This window comes from Rhincodon typus, chromosome 9 (genome assembly GCF_021869965.1).
Source record: "Rhincodon typus isolate 14 chromosome 9, sRhiTyp1.1, whole genome shotgun sequence".
NCBI classification, from domain to species: Eukaryota; Metazoa; Chordata; class Chondrichthyes; order Orectolobiformes; family Rhincodontidae; genus Rhincodon; species Rhincodon typus.
The window spans coordinates 29,592,776-29,611,961 of record NC_063340.1 but is presented as its reverse complement, the minus strand read 5'-3'; the positions used below and the strand labels follow the sequence as shown (position 1 = coordinate 29,611,961).

Below are 19,186 nucleotides of genomic sequence, written 5' to 3'. Positions count from 1 at the left end.
GTCGACCTCTATCAGGTCACCCCTCCACCTCGGTCATTCCAGCAAAAACAACCCAAGTTTCTCCAACCTTTTCTCATAGCTAATGCCCTCCATACCAGGCAACATCCTGGTAAATCTTTTCTGTACCCTCACCAAAGCCACCATATCCTTCTGGTAATGTGACGACCAGAATTGAACACAATATTCCAAATGCAGCCTAACTAAGGCTCTGTAAGGCTGCAATATTACCTGTCAAATTTTAAACTCAATGTCCTGGCCAATGAAGGCAAGCATAATGCCTTGTTGACGACCTTCTCCACTTGTGTTGCCACTTTCAGTGTCATGTGTACCTGCACACCCAGATCCCTCTGCCTATCATTACTCTTAAGGGTTCTGCCATTTACTGTATATGTGAGATGTGACAGTGAGGTAGAATTAGGAATTGTCACTGCATACGTGGTCAACAACACATTTATAATACATTACAATTGATTAAAAATCTCTTTAAGCTTGTGATGCCTTGCACATCTCTGCCTATTCAACTTCAACTAAGTAAACTAAATTCATCGTAGCCTGGAGTTTCCACTATGCACAAAATTAGGAGTTAGATCAAAAACTCCCCGACATAATTCTTGTCACAAAAACTTTTCAGAACCTTTTAGTCTTTATCCGCTACAGTTCAGCGCAAGGGAGAAGCTGACCAAGAAACTTCTTGACTAAGAGTCATAGAGATGTAGTGCACAGAACAGACCCTTCAGTCCAATGCATTCATACAAACCACATATCCTAAATTAATCTAATCCCGTTTGCTAACATTTGGTTCATATCCCTCTGAACCCTTCCTATTCATATACCCATGCAGGTGCCTTTTAAATTTTGTATTTGTACTAGTCTCCACCACTTCCTATGGCAGCTCATTCTATACACGCACCACCCTCTGCGTGAAAATGTTGCCCCTTCGGTCACTTCAAAATTTTTCCCTTTTCACCTTAAACCTATGCCTTCTAGTTTTGGACTCCCCTACCCTGGGGAATAGACCTTGGCTAGTCACGATTTTATAAACATCTGTAAGGTCACTCCTCAGCCTTCAACGCTCCAGGGAAAATAGCCCCACCCTATTCAGCCTTTCCCTACAGCTCAAACCCTCCAACTGTGGCAACATCCTTGTAAATCTTTTCTGAACCCTTTCAAGGTTCACAACATCTTTCCTATAGCAGGGAGATCAGAACTGAACGCAGTATTCCAAAAGTGGCCTAACTAATATCCTGTACAGCCACAACAAGACCTCCCAACTCCTATACTGAATGCACTGACCAATGGAAGCAAGCGTACCTGTTTCACCTGTGTCTCCACTTTCAAGGAACTAAGAACCTGTGAAACTAATGGATAGGTCGCTAGGCTTTAGGGATGTTTACTGCTTCCTATATGTAAATTAAGAACCTGTAGTAATGATGGGTGGGGTAGCAATGACAAATGACAAGACAAATGACCATGCAGAAATTCATTTGATCTGTTACCAGCTGTCAAAAACTGCTTCTTCTGCTTGTCTTCAGATTTATTTTTCATTGCATCAAATAGTTGGAATTGCAGATGAATCTGATTTTTTTCATGTTGGAAGTTATATTTTGAAATCAAATTTGAGAGAAACCAAGGGACAGACTTTCAAGTTGGGTATCATTGACTATAACCACAACTAGAACATGTTGTCTGGCCACAGGTGAGGTGCCAGAGGACTGCTAAAGTTGTCCCATTATTAAGAAAGGGCAGGAAAGGTTACATGAGGAAATTACAGCTGGTCAGTCAAACCTTGACAGTGGGAAAGTTGTTATAAAGAATTCTGATGGACAGAACATACGTGTACTTAAAGAGACATGGATTAATCGGGGCAATCAATGTGGATTTGTTAAGAGAAGATCATATTTGATAGATTTGATGGGATTTGTTAGGGAGGTAACCAGGAATGTTGATGACGGCAATGCTTTTGATGTGGTCTAAATAGTGGGGATGGGGGTTCAATTTCATAGAAAATTATACAAAAAAGTTAAAGCTTTGGTGGTGTTGGGGGGCGGGGGGGGTTGCGGTTGCTCAGCAAATGTTATTAAAGTTTACAGAACAAGTAATAGGACAGAAAGTATGGAAAGGCTCAAGAATCTAACTTCAGGTAAGGGTATAACTATGAGGAGGATGGCAGTCAATGCAGGAATGAGATGCACACAGTATACAAAACGAGGTAAATGAGCTTGTAGCACAGACTGAAATGAGCAGATATGATGGTGTAGCTATCACGGAGATGTGGCAGCAAGGTGATTATTGGGGCTAGGAACTAAATATCCAGGATACATGTTTTATTGAAAAGACAGGCAGGTGGGCAGAGTGGCACTGGTACCCTATTAATAAGAAATGCAAGTAGATATAAGTAGATAAATGCAAGTAAGTAAATAAAGTAGCAAGAAGTGATATAGAATCAGAAGGTGTAGAATTTATGTGGATAGAGTTGAGCAACTGCAAAGGAGAAAAAGACCCTGATGGGAGTTATGTACAGGCCTCCTGGCAGTAGTCAGGATGTGGGGCAGAAAATACATGAGGAGATAGAAAAGGCATGTAGGAAAGGCATTATTACAATAATCATTGGGGTCTTCAATACGCGAGTGTCCTGGGAAAATCAGGTTGGTAGCAGATCTCAAGAAAAGCAATTTGTGGAATGTCTACAAGGAGACTGCAAGCTTGCAGTAGAGTTCACTACCGAACAGGCAATTCTGGATTTGGTGACACGTAATGAGGCAATCTTGAAGAGAGCTGAGAGTCATACAGCACGGAAACAGACCCTTCAGTTCAACTCATCCGTGCTGACCAGACATCCCAATCTGACCTAGTCCTATGTGCCAGCGTTTGGCCCATTTCCGTCTAAACCCTTCCTTTTCATCAACCCATCCAGATACCTTTTAAATGTTGTAATTGTACCTACTTCCATCACTTCCTCTGGCAGCTCGTTCCATACGAGCACCTCACTCTGCATGAAAAAGTTACCCCTCAGGTTCTTTCTAAATCTTTCTCCTCTCACTTTAAGCCTATGCCCTCCAGTTTTGAACTGCCCCAACCTAGGAAAAAAACCTCAGCTATTCACGCTATTCATGCCCCTTATGATTTTATAAACCTCCATAAGGTCACCCCTCAGTCTCCGGCGCTCCGGGGAAAAAAAAGCCCCAGCCTATTCAGCCTCTCCTATAACATAATGCTCTATTCCCAGCAACATCCTTATAAATCTTTTCTGCACCCTCTCAACTTTAACAACATTCTTCCTGTAGAAGGGAGACCAGAATTGTGTGCAGTATTCTAAAAATGTCCTCACCAATGTCCTGTACAGCCACAACATGACATTTCAATTCCAATTCTGACCAATGAAGGCAAGTGTGCCTTAAGGTGAAGGAGCCCCTAGGGATCAGTGACCATAATATGATAGAACTCACCCTGCAGTTTTAGAGGGAGAACTGGAATCTGATGTAATGATATTACAATTGAATAAAGCCAACTGCAAAGATATGAAGGAAGAACTGGCCAGGGTTGATTGGAAGGGAAGCCTAGCAGGGAAGATGGTGAAGCAGCAATGGGAGGAATTTGTGGAGGTAATTCAGGAGGCACAGCAGAAATTCATCTCAAGGAAGAAGAAATGTACTAAGGGGAGGGTGAGGCAACCATGGCTGACAAGGGAAATTAATGACAGCATAAAAGCTAACGAAAAAGCATACAATGCAGTGAATTAGTGGGAAGCAGAGAATGGGAAGCCTATAAAAATCAGTAGACAGTAACTAAAAGAGCAATAAAGGGAGAGAGACGAAGTATGAGGGCAAACTAGCTAGTAATATAAAAGAAGGTTACAAGAGTCTTTCTTTAGATATATAAAAGGTAAAAGAGAGGCAAGAGTGGACATTGGACTTCTGGAAAATGAGGCTAGAGAAGTAGCAATAGGAAACAAAGAAATGGCAGAAAAACCGAATAGGTATATCGCATCAGTCTTCACGGTGGAAGTCACCTGTAGCATACCAGAACTTCAAAACAGGCAGGGGGCAGAGGTAGATGTCGTAGCCACCAGTAAGGAGAAAATGCCAGGAAAGCTGAAAAGTCTGAAAGTGAATAAATCACCCAGACTGGATGGACTACATCCCAGAGTTCTGAAGGAGATAGCTGAGGAGATTGTGGAGGCAAAGGTGGTGATCTTTCAGGAATCACTGGAGTCAAGGAGGGTCCTATAGAATTGATTGATTGATTTATTGACACGTGTACCAAAGTACAGTGAAAAGCATTGTTTACAAGCAGTACAGGCAGATCATAAGGGTGGATTAGCAAGTTCGCGGACGATACGATGGTGGGTTGCGTTGTGGACAGTGCGGAGGGCTGTTCTAGGTTACAAAGGGACATTGATAGGATGCAGAGCTGGGCTGAGAAGGGGCAGATGGAATTTAACCCTGAAAAGTGAGAGATGATTCATTTTGGAAGGCAAATTCATTTTAAAAGCAGAATACAGGGTTAACGGAAACATGCTTGGCAGTGTGGAGGAGCAGAGGGATCTCGGGGTTCATGTTCACAGTTCCCTGAAAGCTGCCACCAAGGTGGATAGAGCTGTTAAGAAGGCATATGGTGTGTTAGCTTTCATGAATAGAGGGATTGAGTTCAAGAGCCATGAAGTTATGCTCCAGCTATACAAAACCCTGGTTTGGCCACATCTGGAATAGTGTCTCCAGTTCTGGTCGCCTCATTACAGGAAAGATGTGGAGGCGTTGGAAAAGGTGCAGAGGAGATTTACCAGGACATTGCCTGGAATGGAGGGAAGGTCTTACGAGGAAAGGTTGAGAGAGCTAGGGCTTTTCTCTTTAGAATGATGAAGGAGGAGAGGTGACTTGATAGAGGTGTACAAAATGATCAGAGGTATTGAGAGGGTGGACAGCCAGAGACTCTTTCCGAGGGTGGAAGTAGCTATTACGAGGGGGCATAGTTTTAAAGTGAGTGGAGGTAGATACAGGGGAGACATCAGAGGTAGGTTCTTTACTCAGAGTAGTCGGGGCGTGGAATGCATTGCGGAGAGGGCAGTGGAGTCGGCCTCATTAGGGGCATTTAAGCGGCTATTAGATAGGCATATGGATGATAGTATAAGGTAGGGGTGGAGGTTAGATAGACCTTAGGATTAGGGTAAAAGTTCGGCACATCATCGTGGGCCGAAGGGCCTGTACTGTGCTGTACTGCTCTATGTTCTAGATCATAGTAAGCAAGAATGTACAGATCAAAAAGATTTAGACAGAGGCATATAGGTTACATTGCACAGAGCGTGTGCTAGTCGAGATCACCGTGAGCAAGGTCAGCATTATTTGAGGCTGGAGAGTTCATTCATCAGTCTAATAACGGCCTGGAAGAAGCCGTTTCTGAACCCACGTTTGCGTGTTCAGGCTTCAGGCTTCTTGACGGAAGAGGTTGTAGGAGATCATAACCGGGGTGCGATGGTTCTTTGATGATGTTGGCAGTCTTTCCGCGGAAGCCAGCCATGTAAGTAAAGTCCATGGATAGAAGGTTGGCTAATGTAATGGCTAATGAAATACCCCTGTTTAAGAAGGGAGGCAGAAGACAGGAAACTGCAGGTTGGTTAGCTTAACCTCAGTCATTGGTAAGATTTAAGAATCCATTATTAAGGCAGAGTACTTAGAAGTGCATGGTAAAAAGGCATGGTAAAAGTCCAATTAGGGCGGCACGGTGGCTCAGTATTTAGCACTGCTGCCTCACAGCACCAGGGACTGTGTGGAGTTTGCAAGTTCTCCCTGTGTCTGCGTGGGTTTCCTCTGGGTACTCCAGTTTCCTCCCAGAGTCCAAAGATATGCAGGCTAGGTGGATTGGCCATGCTAAATTGCCCGTAGTGTTCTGGGAAATGCAGATTAGGTGGGTTATGGTGAATGGGTCTCGGTGGGATGCTCTGAGGGTCGGTGCGGACTTGTTGGGCTGAAGGGCCTGTTTCCACACTGCAGGAATTCTATGATCTAAAATAGGGCTGAGTCAGCACAGTTTCATCAAGAGGAGGTCATACCTGACAAATCTGTTAGAATTCTTTGAGGTGGTAACAAGCAAGTTAGACAAAGGAGAGCTAGTGGGTGTGTGACCTAATTGGATCTCCTAAGGCATTTGACAAGGTGCTGCACAAGAGGCTGCGAACTAAGAGCCCACAGTGTTAGGTGCAAGGTACTGGCTTTGACAGAGGATTAGCTAACTGGCATAAGACAGAGAATGCAGATAAACTGGTCATTATCAGGATGGCAGCTGGTGACTCGAGGAGTTCCCCAGGGGTCAGTGTTGGGTTCACAACTGTTCACGTTCTACATCGATGAAGAAACTGAGGGATTTGTTGCTAAGTTTGCCCATGACACAGTAAGGTGGAGAGACAGGTAGGTGTTGAGGAAGTAAGGAGGCTGCAGAAGGACTCTGACAGTTTAGGACAGTAGGCAAAGAAGTGGCAGATGGAATACAATGTGGAAATGAGAGAGGTCGGAAGAAAAGAAGAACAGGCTATTTTCTAAATAGGGAAAGGCTTCAGAAATCTTAAGTGCAAAGGGACTTGGGAGCCCTAATTCAGGATTCTCTCAAGGTTAACATGCAGGTACAGCTGGCAGTCATGAAAGCAAATGCTAGCATTCATTTCAAGAGGACTAGCAACAAGAGCAGAGATATACTGCCGAGGCTGTTTAAGGTTCTGGTCAGATCGCATTTGGCATTTTATGAGCAGTTTTGATCTCTGTATCCAAGGAAAGATGTTTTACCATTGGAGGAGGTCCAGAGGAGGTTTACAAGAATGATTCTGGGGATGAAGGGCTTATCATATAAGGAGTGTTATATGGGTCTGTCCTCAATGGAGTTCAGAAGAATTAGTCGGGGCGGGGGATCTCATTGAAACCTACAGAATACCGAGAAGCCTAGATAAACTGGATGTGGAGAAGATGTTTCCACTAATAGGAGAGACTCGGGCCCAAGGGCACAGCCTCAGAGTGAAAGTGATGACTCTTTAGAACTGAGATGAGGAGGAATTTCTGGTTAATCTGTGAAACTTATTGCTGTAGAAGACTGTGGAGGCAAAGTCATTGAAATAGATTGGTTCTTAATTAATAAGGGGATCAAGAATTACAGGGAGAAGGCAGGAGAATGGAGTTTAAAAACATATCAGCCAGGATAAAATGGTAGAGAACACTCGATGGGCTGAATGGCCTAATTCTGCTCCTATATCTGCATGCTTATGCTTCAGTGAGAGACCACATCGCTAAACCCAAAAATCAAAATATGGTCTATCAAGCCGAATTTCAGTTTAAGATCTGACTTGACCAATACTGACATCAATTCGGATCATAACAGGTGTGGGTTAATAAATTGGACTTAAACGCAGAGGAATGATTAAGAAGTTCACAGCTGACAAAATCAGTAGGGTGGTAAACAGTGAGCCCGAGAGCTGCTAATTTCAGGAGGATATCAACAAACTGTTCAGGTCAATGTAGTGATGTCAAATTGAATTCAATCTGAAAAATGTACTTGGTGATTATTAACAAGGCAACGGACTACACTGGATAGGACCCTGGCAAGTAGCGAAGATCAGAAGGACTTTGGTGTTCACATCCACAGATCCCTGAAGGTAGCAGACCAGGAAGATAGTGGTTAAGAAAGCATATGGGATACTTGCCTTTATTAACCAAGGCATGGAACATAAGAGCAGAGAAATCATGCTGGAACTGAACAAAATGCTGGTTAGGCCACAACTGGAGCACTACATGCATTTCAGGTCACCAGAAATAACTGGGAGGATGTGACTACACTAGACAGGGTGACCTTTGCCTTTTTGTTCAACGACACATTTGATGCCAAATCTACCTTGCCCTCTAACTTTCCCTGACCTCCCCTTTTGATCCACTTGCCACTTGCCATTTTTCCAACATCATAAAATTTATCCCTTTTCCCCCCTCACTTCAGTTCCAAAGAAGAATCTTTTTTGGACTTGAAACACTAACTCTATGCCTCTCCACAGATGCTGCCACACCTGCTGAGTTTCTCCAGCACCTTCTATTTTTATTCCAGAGAGCATTTTGCTGTATTGTGGCTCAATGTCAGTTTGTCAATACACCTTTACGAAACATGCTCATCATATCAGCATCACATCGTACTATGTGATCTGAGGATAAAAGAAATCTAAGACTCCATCTTACCTTGGATCACCTGAGGCATGACAATCTACAGTAAGCATGTTCCTTTGTTGTAACATAATAATTTAACGCAAACCCGGACACTTATGTGTCTAAAGCATGTAGTGTTTGTATATAATAGTTAGTTGCAATGAACATTTGCTGGAATCTTCAATACCGCTTTATCCATACCTTGTTTCTTATGATATGGGAGATAACTTTGGCATTGCCACATCAAATAAAACACTCTGCTGAGGCAAACTAACACAATGTTTTTAAACATCAGTGATGCAGTAAAGATCCTATTATTTTCCCAAAGGTAATACAGAAAAAAAATGTAGAAACTTAAAGTAGAAGCTAGTAACACAAAAGCAAAATTTTGCAGTTACTGGAAATTTGAAAACAGAAAGCTCTGAAAATGGAGAATCTATGGAGAGATGCATATACAGGAAAAGAGCTAGAGGGGAAAAGAATAAATGGAATGTCTATGACAAAGATGAAAAGCAAGAAAAACAATCAATTCCAAAAGGAATAATGCACGAGGCATAACAGGATGACTTGGGATAAACAAAGAAAGAAAGAAAGATTGGTCTATGGGAGTAATAACTGGTAATAGCAGAATCCTTATTAACAGCTGTTGTTCAATAAAATAAGAATAATAGCTGTGACTTGAAATTGTTGAACTCAATGTTGAAGCATAAAATTGTAATGTACCTCTCGACTCACAGCCTTTTCTTTGTTTCACAAAACCTTGCTCCTTTTCAGCCAAAGGGAGGCTGTTTAGTTGGCAACCACTTTGCAGACCAGGAGGATCAGCCTTGAATTATGAAAATTGGTTACCTGCCTCCTTGGGATGAATGCTTTCCCTATAGATGAGTTACACAATTTAGGATCGAAGAGAACAAAAACACCACTGAATAGCTTGATTGATCTCACAACACTCGAACACTCTAAGTATGAAATTAGGGAAAATCATGGTCCTGAAACCTGAGCTCACTTAAATTCTGATGGTGGACTAAGAAGAATTACTCTATTTGAGCTTTCTGGTCTTTCATGTTCAAAAACAAACTGTGCAAGCCTGAAAGTGTCAAAATAGGCCGCTAAACCCTTTTACAAGTGCAAGAATTTATTTAACACACAAGTTCTTCGACATAAATTGACTCTACGAATCATTGCCATAAATCCAACAGTGGTTTACTTTGCACACAGAACATAGAACATTACAGCGCAGTACAGGCCCTTCGGCCCTCGATGTTGCACCGACCTGTGAAACCAATCTGAAGCCCATCAAACCGAAACTATTCCATTATCATCCATATGTTTATCCAATGACCATTTAAATGCCCTTACAGTTGGCGAGTCTACTATTTTTGCAGGCAGGGCATTCCACACCCTTACTACACTCTGAGTAAAGAACCTACCTCTGACATCTGTCCTATATCTATCACCCCTCAGTTTAAAGCTATGTCCCCTCGTGCTAGCCATCACCATCCGAGGAAAAAGGCTCCCACTGTCCACCCTATCTAATCCTCTGATCATCTTGTATGTCTCTATTAAGTCACCTCTTAACCTTCTTCTCTCTAACGAAAACAGCCTCAAGACCCTCAGCCTTTCCTCATAAGACCTACCCTCCATACCAGGCAACATCCTGGTAAATCTCCTCTGCACCCTTTCCAATGCTTCCACATGCTTCCTATAATGCGGTGACCAGAACTGTACGCAATACTCCAAGTGCGGTCGCACCAGAGTTTTGTACAGCTGCAACATGACCTCATGGCTCCGAAACTCAATCCCTCTACCAATAAAACCTAACACACCGTACGCCTTCTTAACAACGCTATCAACCTGGGTGGCAACTTTCAGTGATCTATGCACATGGACACCGAGATCTCTCTGCTCATCCACACTACCAAGAATCTTACCATTAGCCCAGTACTCTGTATTCCTGTTACTCCTTCCAAAGTGAATCACCTCACACTTTTCCACATTAAACTCCATTTGCCACCTCTCAGCCCAGCTCTGCAGCTTATCTATGTCCCTCTGTAACCTGCAACATCCTTCCGCACTATCCACAACTCCACCGACTTTGGTGTCATCCGCAAATTTACTAACCCATCCTTCTACGCCCTCATCCAGGTCATTTATAAAAATGACAAACAGCAGTGGCCCCAAAACAGATCCTTGAGGTACACCACTAGTAACTGAACTCCAAGATGAACATTTCCCATCAACCACCACCCTCTGTCTTCTTACAGCTAGCCAATTTCTGATCCAAACTGCTAAATCACCCTCAATCCCATGCCTCCGTATTTTCTGCAATAGCCTACCATGGGGAACCTTATCAAATGCTTTACTGAAATCCATATACACCACATCAACCGCTTTACCCTCATCCAGCTGTTTGGTCACCTTCTCAAAGAACTCAATAAGGTTTGTGAGGCACGACCTACCCTTCACAAAACCGTGTTGACTATCCCTAATCATATTCCTTTCTAGATGATTATAAATCCTATCTCTTATAATCCTTTCCAACACTTTACCCACAACCGAAGTAAGGCTCACTGGTCTATAATTACCAGGGTTGTCTCTACTCCCGTTCTTGAACAAGGGGACAACATTTGCTAGTCTCCAGTCTTCTTGCACTATTCCTGAAGACAATGACGACATAAAGATCAACGCCAAAGGCTCTGCAATCTCCTCTCCAGCTTCCCAGAGAATCCTAGGATAAATCCCATCCGGCCCAGGGGACTTATCTATTTTCACACCTTCCAGAATTGCTAACACCTCCTCCTTATGAACCTCAATCCCGTCTAGTCTAATAGACTGTATCTCAGTATTCTCCTCGACAACATTGTCTTTTTCCTGTGTGAATACTGACGAAAAATATTCATTTAGCGCCTCTCCTATCTCTTCAGACTCCACGCACAACTTCCCACTACTGTCCTTGACTGGCCCTAATCTTACTCTCGTCATTCTTTTATTCCTGACATACCTATAGAAAGCTTTAGGGTTTTCCTTGATCCTACCTGCTAAAGACTTCTCATGTCCCCTCCTGGCTCTTCTTAGCTCTCTCTTTAGGTCCTTCCTGGATAACTTGTAACTCTCAAGCGCCCTAACTGAGCCTTCACGCCTCATCTCTACATAAGCCTCCTTCTTCCTCTTGACAAGAGATTCAACTTCTTTAGTAAAGCATGGTTCCCTCGCTCGACCACTTCCTCCCTGCCTGACAGGTACATACTTCTCAAGGACACGCAGTAGCTGTTCCTTGAACAAGCTCCACATTTCAATTATGCCCAGCCCCTGCAGTTTCCGTCTCCATCCTATGCATCCTAAATCTTGCCCAATCGCCTCATAATTGCCTTTCCCCCAGCTATAACTCTTGCCCTGCGGTATATACCTATCCCTTTCCATCACTAAAGTAAACGTAACTGAATTGTGGTCACTATCACCAAAGTGCTCACCTACCTCCAAATCTAACACCTGGCCTGGTTCATTACCCAGTACCAAATCCAATGTGGCCTCGCCTCTTGTTGGCCTATCTACGTACTGTGTCAGGAAACCCTCCTGCACACATTGGACAAAAACTGACCCATCTAAAGTACTCGAACTATAGCGTTTCCAGTCAATATTTGGAAAGTTAAAGACCCCATAACAACTATCCTGTTACTTTCGCTCCTATCCAGAATCATCTTTGCAATCTTTTCCTCTACATCTCTGGAACTTTTCGGAGGCCTATAGAAAACTCCCAACAGGGTGACCTCTCCTTTCCTGGTTCTAATTTCAGCCCATACTACCTCAGTAGACGAGTCCTCATCAAACATCCTTTCTGCCACCGTAATACTGTCCTTGACTAACAATGCCACACCTCCCCCTCTTTTACCACCTTCCCTGATCTTACTGAAACATTTAAACCCCGGAACCTGCAACAACCATTCCTGGCCTTGCTCCATCCATGTGTCCGAAATGGCCACAACATCGAAGTCCCAGGTACCAACCCATGCTACAAGTTCACCCACCTTATTCTGGATGCTCCTGGCATTGAAGTAGACACACTTCAAACCACCTTCCTGCCTGCCGGTACACTCCTGTGACCTTGATACCTTATTTATGAACTCACTACCGTCAACCTCCTGTACACTGGAGCTACAATTCAGGTTCCCATCCCCCTGCTGAATTAGTTTAAACCCTCCCGAAGAGCATTAGCAAATTTCCCCCCCAGGATATTGGTACCCCTCTGGTTCAGGTGTAGACCATCCCGTTTGTAGAGGTCCCACCTTCCCCAGAATGAACCCCAATTATCCAGGTATCTGAATCCCTCCCTCCTGCACCATCCCTGTAGCCACGTGCACAGTAATATAAGGCAACACACTGTTCATTCCATGAGTGAAGATGGCTCAAATCATAAAGAGATCATTCACCAGTGAAATAAATGAAAATTTCAGACTTGGTTGAGTCCTCAGGAAGGACCATTTCATTGGTTTTATCTTACACCCATGCTGGGTTTGTAAATTTATTATGCATCAACTATACAACGCTTTTGGCAACAAAAGGTCTTTGGGAACCTTCACGATGAATAATTAAATATGCTGATATTCAAAATATATAATACTGACATTCAGATATCTGAAGAGATGCCAGAAGCAGATTTAATAGTAAAGTTCTAAAGGAAATTGAATAAATAATTGCAAGGGAAAAATTGCAGGCCTAAGAAGAAAAGCAGGGCATTGAATTATTAAGAAAAAATAACCACTGCAGCAACAAGCTAAATTATTTCTTTCGTGCACAAATGAGCTACTACATTCATAGTTGGGTAAGTATAATATCAAAGTGATCAAACAAAAGGTTGTCAAATCCAAACAGTTCAGACAGATTTCATAGGTACCTTTGGCCAACATTCTGTGTAATTAGCATCCTTATCCTCCATATCACTTTGGTCCTTCTGTCGCCATGTTTTGAAAGCTGCCCCCAGCAGACCATGGATAAAAAGAACATCTGCTTTGATTGGCTCACTGAAGAAGAAAAAAATGATCAACATCTGTATTCATCTGTAACATGCAAAAGACTGCACAACATTTGGAATTAGTATAGCCTGAGACTGATGAAAGTAAATGATCCCAAGTTGTTACTGTGATGCTGTTTAATTATTAAACCAAGTATGTTGCATATATTACAATTAGAGAGCCATCAATACAGCAGATTCTGCTGCTGTTTATAAGGGCTTGAAATAAAATAAGCTGAGGGGTGAATCACATCAAAAGTGGTAGTCAAGAAAAGTGCAACCTAATTTTATTGCAAGTGTATCTTGATGAAAGGTGAGAATACCTAATGGGTATTTGATATTGATATTTAGACCAGTCTTCCCCAAGATACAGGAGCAGAATTAGGCAATTCTGCTGATCGGGTCTGCTTTACATTTCAATCATGGCTAATACATTTCTTCTGTCTTCTCCATTTAACCTTTGATCCCCTTGTGTGACAGTACTGTGCCTTTACGAGAGATGCATTCTGTCCTTTTTCTCTTACAGAAAGATGTTGCCACAGTGGTGCCGAAAAGTTTCCTTCATACAGGCAGTTGGTATTCTGCCTGAGTGAAATGTGACAAAAGAATCATAAGTGGGTGGGGTCAGAGCTCACACAGAACCAAGAAGGCTTTTAGTTCTGCTTTCAGTTAGAAGGTTTTCTGCTGGCTAAATGCTCGAGTTCCTGGCTGCTTATTGAAGACTTAAGACAGCAAGCCTTCTTCTTAAAAACCAAAAGGGACAGATTGTTTCTTTCTTCTGGACTGGAGAGAGACAGCACGTGATAAATAGAACTGTTTTGCTGAATTGTATTTTTGCCAAAGGGTGTGTTTGTGGGATGCTGCCTATATTGGAACAGTTGGTGATTTGTAGTTGAATAATACATTATCTTCATAAATATTTCTATAGAGTTAAAGCTCTGCCATATCTTTTTATTTGTACTTTTACTGTGTTTTTATTAAAGCGTAGTGAAGGACCAAATGAATCATATCTGGAATACAGCAACTTACACTTATCTTTAAATATAAATCTTAGGGTCTAGGCAATCTCCTTACAATACTTTAGGGCAGGGGAGGTCCCGTTTGGTCCATAACAAACTGGGGGCTCTAATCCAGGATCACAGAATCATAGAACCCCTACAGTGTGGAAGTAGGCCATTCAGCCAATCAAGTCCACACCAAACCTCCAAACAGCATCCCTCCCAGACCTACCCCCCCTACCCTATCCCTGCAACCCTGCATTTACAATGTTTAACCCATATCCCTGGGCTCTGTGGGCAATTTAGATGTGTATTCTATACAACCTTGGACCATGGGAGAACACCAGAGCACCCAGAGGATACCCACACAGACATGGGGAGAATGTACAAACTCCACATGGACAGTTGCCCAAGGCTGGAATCGAACCCGGGTCCCTGAAACTCTGAGGCAGTGGTACTAACCACTGAATCGCTGTACCATCCAAAAGGGAGATCAAAATCTCTAATTCCAGGTTGGGTTCAGGATTATTGGACTCAAAGACAATGAGTGATGAGTTTTGGTGTTCTCTTTTCAAGTGCTACATAGGCTTGCATAATAATGGCTCTTCTAGAGGCTAAGATTTTCCTAGGTGTGGAAGCAGTCACTTTGGGTGGTTTAGAGAAGGTGAAGAAGGCAGACCTTTCGTAATTGTGGGCAGCACAGTGGCTAGCACTGCTACCTCACAGTGCCAGGGACCTGGGTTCAATTCCACCCTCGGGTGGCTGTGTGTGGAGACTACATGCTCTCCCTGTGCCTGCGTGGGTTTCCACCAGGTGCTTTGGTTTCCTCTCAGTCCAAAGACATGCAAGTTAGGCGGATTGCACATGCTAAATTGCCCAACGTGTTCAGAGGTGTAGGTGGGTTAGACATGGTAAATGCAAGATTACAGGGATGGGATAGGTCTGGGTGGGATGCTCTTTGGAGCGTTGGTATGGACCTATTGGGCTAAATGGCCTGATTCCACACTGTAGGGATTCAATGGAAATATTCTATGGAATCTGACAGACAAGCTGAAGTTGGGGCTGCCTGTGCCTGTGAGGAGAAAGGGAAGATAATTGCAGTTATAGCTTAACATCTACAATTGACCAAAATGTAATTTGAATCATGGGAAATAGCTAAAATTTAATTGAAAATGAAACTGCTTGACTTAAAGGCAAAAAGCAAAGAAAGAGAGGCAAAAGTAATAGTGAGAGATAATTGTCACGGAATAATGAGCAAAAGAATTAAAACAGATTGAAAAGGAAATGAAATAGTTTGAATTATGATTAAAAGTATAGAGAAGAAAAGCAGAAGGAGAGAACTTTTGAACTCTGCAGGTTGGACTGAAGAGTCAAAGTCGACATAAAATGGCGGAGGAAGAGACAGAAGTTGGGACTAATGATGAGGACAGTGATGAACAGCAAACCCACTGTAGCCAAAGGCCTGGTGAGGATCCGTTTAAATATTGCTAGGATTCAACAAAATGGACACAGAAGCCTTCTCCATTTCATTTGAGAAAGACGCTAGTCAAATGAAATGACAACTGACCATGTAGGTATTGTTGATTCAAACAAAGTTGGTAGATGGGCTAGTCAGGTAATTGAGGAGTATGAGGAGGTGAAAAAGCCATCTTAAATGCACATGAACTAGTGCCAGAAGCCTTCTTGGTGGAGAACCAAGCCTCAAGAAATTCTGTGCTTGACTCTGTTTGGCTTGTCCTTGGATCCTGATATTGTCCCAATCGAATTGGTGGTTCTCCTTATCCGTGTGATAACATCATGATCCTAGGACAGCTCAAACAGAGACAAGCACGGGAATTTCTAGAGGCTTAGTTCTTCACCAAGAAGGCCATCAATAAACACGTAGAATTAGACCCTATATATACACCACTGCGAAGAAAAACCAGAAATGAGGTAACCAATTCCAACAGACCCCAGAGTTTAAATACCAGGCGGGAAAACACAACAGCACTTCATGGGAGGCTGCACTGATGATGTTACCCAGCAGGGTAATGAAATGTCTGTGAACAAGCTAACAAACCAACTCGGCGAGCGAACCAACTACAGCATCCACAACCCGAGCTACAAATCTACTCCAAGAACCTTGGATATAGTTCAGTGAAGTCAGCTTAATTACAATAGAAAACTGGAAAGATAAAGCAGTTGTATCAAAAAGCATACGAACAAGACAAATTTGGGTGTATCCCAGAATGTTACTATTTTAAAAATGAAGCCTTGATGAGGAAATAGAGACCATCATATGTTCAGGGGCATGAGAAATGGGCAGAAATTGTTGTATTACTGGTGGGTTATAGAAAGGAGGTATTGCAAGTAGCACATAAGGTACCAGTAGGAAGTCATTTGGGAGTGGGGAAAACTCAAGCCAAAATACAAAAACATTTTCATTAGCTTGGACTGCATAAAGATGTGGTAGAATTTTGACAGACATGTCACATATGTCAGATAATAGAAAAACCTCAGGCAGTGTTAAAATCAGCACCTTTAATACGCTTTCCAGCATCTGAGGATTCTTTTCAAGAGTCTTAATTGATTGCATAGGTCCCCTCCCTAAAAAAAAAGCGGGAATCAATACTTGGTGACAATAATGAATGCACTACAAGATTTCCAGAAGGCATTCATAACATAAGAACATAAGAACTAGGAGCAGGAGTAGGCCATCTGGCCCCTCGAGTCTGACCCGCCATTTAATAAGATCATGGCTGATTCCACTGTGCAATATCATGACTAAAAAGGTAGTAGAAGAGTTACTCAAATTTTCCTTAATTAATTAAGGTAAAAATTAATCAAGGTAATTATGGATAGGTTAGGAGTAAAACAACTTAAATCAACTGCGTACCAACCAGAATCGCAGGGAGCATTAGAATGGTGGTGTCAAACCTTAGAGACAATGTTGAGAGCCTACAGTCAAGAATAAAGGAATTCCATTTGTACTTCTTGTGATTAGGTATTGCAGCTAATAAATCAATTAAATTCAGTCCATTTGAATTAGTTTCGGAATTGAGGTGAGAGGACCACAAATTACTTAAGGAAGAATTGGTAAGTCAATGTTTAGAGACGACATTATTGGATCATGTGTCATATTTTAGGGAGAGATTAAATACAGCAGGTGAGTTGGCTAGATAGCATTTAAAATTAACACAGCACGTGATGAAACAGGAAGCAGACAAGTGATCAAAAATTCATATTTTCGCTAGTGGGGATAAAGTACCTTTGTGGGAGGCGAGGCAGGAAATTGCAGGGTCTCTGACACAAATTTTTAATTTCTCTCTGGCTATGGGAGATGTGTCAGAGGTCTGAAGGATGGCTAATGTGATTCCACTTTTTAAGAGGGGTGGGAGAGATGAACCAGGAAGTTATAGACTGATGGGTCTCACATCAGTGGTAGGGAAACTATTGGAGAAAATTCTGAAGAAGTGAATTAAGACACACTTTCAAAGGCGTGGGTTAATTAGGGGTGGTCAGCTTGGCTTTGTCAGATGGAGGTCATTCCTCACAAATTTGTTAGAATTTTTTGAAAATGTGATCAAGCGTATGGCTGAGGGAAGTTCAGTTAATATGATTTATATGGATTTTAGCAAAGCTTTTGACAAGGTCCCACATGGGAGACTGAGTAAGAAGGTTAAAGCACATGGAATTGAGGGAAACTTGGAGAGATGGATCAGAAACTGGCTTAGTAATAGGACACAAAGGGTAGTGGTAGAAGGCTGTTCAAGTGACTGGAGGCCGGTGTCTAGCAGTATACCACAAGGATCAGTACTAGGACCCTTATTGTTTGTTTTTTACATCAATGATACAGATGAAAATGTGGGGGGCATGTTAAGCAAATTTGCAGATGACACCAAGATAGGTAGAGTGGTTAATAGCAAAGAAGATTATTGCAGTTCATAGGAAGAAAGAGATGTGTTGGTCAGATGGGCAGACCAGTGGCAGATGGTATTTAACTCTGCTAATTGTGAGGTGATGTACTTTGCAAGAAGAAACATGATGAGGGAGTACTTAATGAATGGCAGGGCACTCGGTATCTTAGAGGAACAGAGGGATCTTGGGTCATGTATTCACATATTCCTGAAGTCAGCAGTGCATGTGAATAGGATAGTTAAGGTGGCATATGGGACACTTGCTTTCATTGGGTGGTGTCGAGTATAAGAGCAAGAAGGCAATGTTGAAGTTGTACAGAGCATTGGTCAGGCCACAACTGGAGAACTGTGCACAGTTCTGGTCACATCACTACAGGAAGGATGTGATAGCATTAGAGGGGGCACAGAGGAGGTTCACCAGGATGTTATCTGGAATGGAGAAATTCAGCTAAAAGGAGAGACTAGATAGGCATGAATTGTTTTCTTGAGAGCAGCGAAGGCTGGTTGGGGAGGGTGGGCGTGGTGATGATTGAGGGTGGATAAGATTATGAGGGGTATGGACAGGGTGAATATAGAGCAGCTGTTCCCCTTGGTTGAGGCATCAATCATGAGGCAGCATAGTTTTAGGGTAAGGGGTAGGAGATTCAGAGGGGATTTAGGAAAAATGTTTTCACTCAGTGAGTGGTGGGAATCTGGAATGCACTGCCTGGGAAGGTAGTGGAGGCTGGAAACCTTACAAACTTTGAAAGATATTTTGATGAGTACTTCAAATATGATAACATTCAAGGATATGGTACAAGTGCAGGAAATTGGGATTAGCATACTTTTAGTGGTAGTAATGTCAGGGCAGGCTCGATGAATCTATGAAAGCAAAAGCAGAATGTGTTACTTGTTATAACTCGAAGTGAAGAACCAAATCCAAATGATTCTGAATTTGACATTCCTCAAACTAAATTGGACAATGAAGAAGTTCTCAGAAATTGGAATAAATTATTGAGTTACCTTCCAGAGGAAAATCAAAATGACTTGAGAGTTATTACAATCACGTGGAGATATATGTGGGAATAAGATTTGAAATACTAAACTGACTATACACAATGTATATGCAAGAAATGC

At 42.4% G+C, this 19,186-nt stretch overlaps 1 protein-coding gene across 1 annotated transcript in view; it reads right to left on the bottom strand.

Moving 5' to 3' along the window:
- Positions 1-19,186, bottom strand: part of serac1 (serine active site containing 1) — a 119,191-nt gene that overhangs the window by 77,099 nt on the left and 22,906 nt on the right. Inside the window, exon 5 of the mRNA XM_048600968.1 lies at positions 13,060-13,186. Coding sequence (XP_048456925.1) covers positions 13,060-13,186 — 127 coding nt within the window. The remainder of the gene's footprint in view (positions 1-13,059; positions 13,187-19,186) is intronic.